At 42.5% G+C, this 6,297-nt stretch overlaps 1 protein-coding gene across 1 annotated transcript; it reads left to right on the forward strand.

Moving 5' to 3' along the window:
* The first annotated feature begins 31 nt into the window (after positions 1 to 31).
* Positions 32 to 6,297, forward strand: LOC111651809 (homeobox protein OTX1 B-like). The gene is made up of 4 exons (XM_023401858.1): positions 32 to 230; positions 2,428 to 2,607; positions 3,213 to 3,364; positions 5,143 to 6,297. Exons 2-4 carry the CDS (start codon positions 2,511 to 2,513, stop codon positions 5,935 to 5,937), a joined length of 1,044 nt encoding a protein of 347 aa, XP_023257626.1. The 5' UTR covers positions 32 to 230; positions 2,428 to 2,510; the 3' UTR covers positions 5,938 to 6,297.

Here is a 6,297-nt window from a genome sequence, read left to right on the forward strand (position 1 = left end):
GAGAGAGAGAGAGAGGCGGACGGCCCACGGTTGTTTTATTTCTCCGGTTCTTCCCTCGGTGAAATGTTGGTGTTTAAAGCCGGCGGACAGGTGTGAGCTGCAGGCGGAGCTGAGCGCGAGCGAGCGACACTTCCTCCATGTGTGTGGATATTTCCTTAAACTCTGGATCTCACTCTTTTCGCATTTAAACCGGATTCTTCTTTTTTTATTGTGAAAGGAGCGTGAAGAAGGTGAGACCTCAACCCGCTTCTTCTCTCTGACTTTCCTCCTCAGGTTAATTCTTCCTGCTGCTTTGGTTTTTATAGAATAATATCAGTCGAAATTTCATCATCAACTTTTCATCGGAAGCTTTTTCTCCTAAATCTAAAATTAAATTAAATAAATTAAAGGCTTATAAAATAGAAAATATGACACGTGATCAAATAAAACCTCATCAAATGTTTTTGCTTTGTTTATAACGTGAAAATCAAACTGAACTTTGCGCATTAAACGCATTAAATTCTCCTGTTTGACTTTATTAATCACGCGGACTTGATCTGGTTCAGCTGGACCCTGTTAGCTCCTGTATCTGCGCTCCTCGGCCCTCAGCCCGGCCCGGCCCGTCTCAGCTCGGCCCGGCCCGGCCCGGCCCGTCTCAGCTCGGCCCGGCCCGGCCCGCCGCCTCCTGTCCCGGTCACTTTGCTGATAAGACTCCGCTAATTGTCGCCCTGTAGATCTCATCTAAATTGTAATGGCACTTCATTTGCACACAGTTTTTGACGCATTTACATTGCGTGATTCGCCTCCTTCCTGCGGTTATGGAAATAAGTCTGGCTTTATTCAGCCTCAGTTGATCCATCAGGAGGCCCGCGGCTCCTTTCACCGCCGCTGTGAGTCTCAAATCTGGGCTGTTACCTGCTGAAAGGAGCCGCTGGATTATGGAGATTCTTATCTAAATACATTGTTTTACACCAAGACAACAGTTTATTAAAGCTGCAGAAAACACCAGTAAGAATTAGAGTTACAATGGAAAACTAATTACTTTTCTATTGATTTTTATTTAGGCCTATTGTGTTTTTATTTTTTATATTTAATGATTTAAAACCGTCAATAAACGTAAATTCTGTACGTTTATTTACGTGCATTCTGTACGTTTAAGTTTATTTAGTTTAATTTACATTTTCTAACTCTTCTTCACCTTTGAGCATTTATTAACAGGCCTATTTTTCTCTGTCGAAACTCAGTTACAATATTTAGTTTATGTTGATTTTGCAAGAGTTCTTCATGGGAAAAACATCTGCAGGGGTGATATAAATAAACAAAAACATACACATAAATAGGCTTTATATAGTAGGAAAAATAATAAATAAACAGGCCTAAAAAAATAAAATAAATTAGCAACAAGTCAGCACAGGAACATTTAGCAAACTAGTGTAAAAGACAAAATAAACAGCTAATAATAATCAATATTCTAATTATAGCACAGAACCCAGGGGTAAAATAATAATTATAATTATATTAATAAAGCTACGGTAAGATTTATTTTATTTCTGGGCAGAGTCTATGTGTGTGTGTGTGTGTGTGTTTGTGTGAATAAATCATCTCGTGCTCTCACGCTCGTGCAGATCATGTGCAGGTGAGAAAAGTCTCAAGTGGCCTGTAATTTAAACGTGTGTCTCCACAGGTCGATTTAATTGTGAGCTATTGAATTAATTAAAACGTAATGAAGATCTGAGTGATAACAGGGCTGTTAGAGGCGGGAAACGTCCAATATTCAGGGTTTCACACTGGGACCTGGACTGGGACCTGGACTGGGACCTGGACTGGGACCTGGACTGGGACCTGGACTGGTGTCATCTTCAGTCCAGATTCATTTGAATGTTGAGATTTTTTTTTCACATCCTCCTGATGAATTTCACCCGTTAGAGATTCTGTCCTTGGACCTTCTTTAATTTACACGTTAAAACTTTAATATAAGTTTAACCTGCAGCTGCAGATCAATTTTACATAAAACACAATATATATTTTTCACCCCATTATTCATCCAGTTCATTTCTAGGAGATTCTTTGTTTCAGATCAGATGTTTATTTTTTCTATCTTATCATAAAAAACAGGTCTGAGGATTATTTCAGAGGACATTTATTGTGAAATCACATTTTTCTAAACACTCAAAATCTCAAACATAAAGGTTTTTTATCAGGAAGCAGCAGCAGGATCGTTTATATTTCCTGTTACATAACAACGTGTTTGATCTGAGAGACTTTTATTGTGTTAAAAAAGATGTGTCTTATTTTGTAAGATCACATAAATGAGAGGTGACAGGCCTCCAGGCAGAAAGTCCGTGTCTTGAAATCTGATTATTTCAGTTGAGAGGATGAAGTTTATTGATAATCTAGATTTGTATTAAACCACGTGTTTTATTCTCACCGTGTTTGTGCCTCTTGCAGCAGCCGAGCCGAGCGCCTGAACCCCGGGGGATCTGCGCCTCTTCCGTCCGTCCAGACTGCGGTCTCCCCTCCGTGCCGTTAGCATGATGTCTTATCTCAAACAGGCCCCGTACGGGATGAACGGACTGGGCCTGAGCGGAGCCGCCATGGACCTGCTGCACCCGTCTGTGGGGTACCCGGGTACGGCCCCCGCCAACAAGATCCAACACACAGATTCAGTTCACTTCTTATTATTGTCATTCATTTAGATAATAGAAAATCATTTCCTCAAAATATTCCAAACTTTTTTCCGTTAATGATTTGAAACGTATTTTTTTTTAATTTAATTATGTTTTATTTTATTATGATCCTATAATATCTGATAAATCTCTACAGTGTGACTCCACAGTAAAATGTTCCCGCGGAGAGATATTATTCTGAAAACTTTTACAAGTTATAAAGTGTAGTTTCTTCTTGCTGTTTGGTTTGTTATTGAACAGATGGAGAGTCTTTGCTCTCGGTGCGTTTGGGGCCGTAAATGAAGTTTGTGTATTTGTATTTTTGCGACATTTTGAAAGCTTTATTTTGAAATCTGTGCATCCATCAGGATAAAACTATTTCTAAAAGTCCAAACTTTTTAATAAGGTCGTTGACACACGTTAAATTAATAATTACAAATAACGAGAAACTTAATGCGAATTAAAATGTGAAATCGTCGTTAATAATGGTGAAAACAGTGTTGATCTGAGCTGCTGTTGTTACCGATGATGAACTCCGGTGTTTTCTTCTTCTTCTTCTTCTTGCAGCCAACCCGCGGAAGCAGCGCCGGGAGCGGACCACCTTCACCCGGACGCAGCTGGACATCCTGGAGTCGCTGTTCGCCAAGACGCGCTACCCGGACATCTTCATGAGGGAGGAGGTGGCGCTGAAAATCAACCTGCCGGAGTCCAGAGTGCAGGTGAGAGTCAGCCTCCATGTTATTATGGGATTCATTCATGAGAGAAAACGAAGATATTAATTATAAACTCTGAAAAATGCCTGTAACTTATGGAGAATTAAAGTTTGTTTCTGCTGAATTCCACCAAATATTCCACCTGCATCAGGTTTATTTACATTTTCATTTAAAGTTAATTTCCCTTTATGTAAAAAAAAAAAAAAGAAAAGAAAACTAAGAAGGGAAAAATGCCAGAAATATAGGAATGAGTTTGTATAAGTTTCCTCTCATCCAAGACTGAGTCCAGGTTTTACCGTCCTGGTCTGTGGACTTCCTGCTCCAGGTCTCTGCAGGATCAGCTTCATTAAGTTCGGTTGTTATTGATCAAGTAGAATCAAGTAGAGTCAAGTCTTTAATGAGAGGGAGAGGAGTGTGGTGGGTGTCCCGGCTGCAGCTGTAATCATGGCTGCTGCTGACGGAGCGTTCACTAACGAACCCTGACACACACAAGTATCAGAGCTGTCAGGACAAAAGAAGAAGTGGGTGTTGTTAGTTCTGTTTTTTAAAGCTGCTGTAACAGGCCTCCTGCTACTAACACTGCTAATAATAGCTACTTTAATTATAACATTTATTATTATGACTTTGTTTTATTGTTATTTTTAAATGTTGCATATATTAGTCAAAATGTTCTTGGAGACTTTAACTACAATTTGAGAGAATTTTCCAAAAGAAAACATAAATGATCTCGTCATTCACTTCGAAAAAGTTCATTAAAAAATAAAAGTTTTGTAAATGTCGGTTCAGTTTTTAGTTACTTTGGATTATTGACTGAGTTGACACATATTTATATATAATTAGATAAAGATTAAATCCTGAATTATTGTTCCTGGTGAAAACAAAAAAATAAAAATAAAAATCAGGAAATGTAAAATGTATCTTCCCTAAACTTAAATAATCACATTATCTTTTTATGTTGTAAATTATTTTGAAGGTATTAGTTGAAGTTATTTAGGTGGAGTTTTTGGTCTTTTACTTTGAAAAACCATCCTACATGAGCTGAACCTTTCATTTTTAAGATTTAATTTCCTGAATTTACTGAAAATATTCATAATTTATTCTGACAAATATTTCATCATGTGGTTTTTATTAATATTTCATTACTAATTACCAAATTACCTAATCACCTAGTGTCCCCCGGGATCAATGAGGTTTTTCTGGTTCTGATAGTGATCAGGTTGTGTCTGACGCTCCTCACGCTCACACACTCTTAAAACAACAAGGTTTAAAGGGTCAGTTCATCCAAAAGAATAAACAAATGAAATGAATTAAATCTGACTTGCCTCTACTCGTCACGCAGACGGTGTCTCTGACATTTGTTTCTGCCTCCATCACAAAAACAACGGAGGCAAATAATTACGTAAAAAAAAAAAAAAAAACTCTGTAAACAGAGACACTATTTTCTGAAAATAACGTTTTCGCTGTTGAATTATTCAAATCTTTATTTAAAGCTGTGAACGCGACGCGCTGGAGTCCTGTCCCCTCAGGAAACTCAAATAAAAGCATGAAATTAAAGCAAACTTTTATTTTGGCGAGCTGGTCCTTTAAAGTGTGTTGTGAATGTGACGTAAAGAAACAAACAGGAAGTCATTTAGCGACTCCAGTGAAACTGTCGTCCTCACGAAGAGCAGCAGTAAAGGTCAAAGGTCAGAGTTACGAGATCTCTGTGTGTTCACTTCCTGCTCTGTCAGGTTTTTTTTTTTTTTAACGTGGCGTTGACCTTTTGACCCCTCCTCCCTCCTCAGGTGTGGTTTAAGAACAGACGGGCCAAGTGTCGGCAGCAGCAGCAGAGCAGCAGCAGCGCCAAGGTGAAACCCATGAAGAAGAAGTCGTCTCCGACCAGAGAGAGCACCGGTTCGGAGAGCAGCGGCCAGTTCACCCCGCCGGCGGTGTCCAGCTCCGCCTCCTCCACCTCCTCCGCTTCTTCTTCCTCCTCCTCCTCCTCCGTCGCCTCCGGTCTCGGCGGCCCCGGTCTGATCAGCACCTCTACCTCCGTCACAGCGCCGGTGTCGTCCATCTGGAGCCCGGCGCCCATCTCTCCGGCCCCGGCTCCGGCCACGCTGCCCGACCCCGCCGCCCCTACCAGCGCCTCCTGCATGCAGCGCTCCGTGTCGTCCTCCGCCACCGGGGGGACGCCCTCCTACCCGGTGTCCTACAGCCAAACGGCGGCGGCGTACAGCCAGGGCTACCCGGCCTCGGCGTCCGGCTCCTACTTCGGCGGGGTGGAGTGCGGCTCGTACCTGGCGCCCATGCACTCCCACCACCACCCGCACCACCCGCACCAGCTCAGCCCCATGACCGGCAGCTCCATGTCGGGACACCCGCACCACCACATCGGGCAGACGTCGGGGCACCACCACCATCACCACCACCCGCCGCACCACCACCAGGCGTACAGCGCGCCCGGCCTCGCCTTCAACTCCACGGACTGTCTGGATTACAAAGAGCAGACGGCGGCGTCGGCCTGGAAGCTCAACTTCAACGCCTCCGACTGTTTGGACTACAAAGACCAGGCGTCATGGCGTTTCCAAGTGCTGTGACTTCCTGTGTTCCTCTTCTTCTACGCTTTCAAAGAAGTATTCCTTTTGTTGTTGGTGGTTTATTTTTGAAAATCCTTTAAAAATAACAGTAGAGACATTTTTAAAAGTTTATTTGTGAACGAAGTGAAGCGACGCAGACGCCTGGCGCCCCGAGCCGACGTCCACGGGTTTGGCTCTTGTTGGCGGCGGCGGCGGCGGAATCGACTCGACCGGGATTATTTTTCTACTCCAGAACTCGAGAGAAACCGAACCGTTAACGACGTGTTGAAGGTCTCTGACGGTCTGGGATCATCTCAGCGAGCCACAAACACGCTGGAGATTATTCTACTAAGAAAAACTAAAAGATCCTTTTGACACATG

Source organism: Seriola lalandi, unplaced genomic scaffold, assembly GCF_002814215.2.
Source record: "Seriola lalandi dorsalis isolate HSWRI2012SDOR001 ecotype SW California unplaced genomic scaffold, Sedor1 jcf7180002053791, whole genome shotgun sequence".
In the NCBI taxonomy this organism is placed as follows: domain Eukaryota; kingdom Metazoa; phylum Chordata; class Actinopteri; order Carangiformes; family Carangidae; genus Seriola; species Seriola lalandi.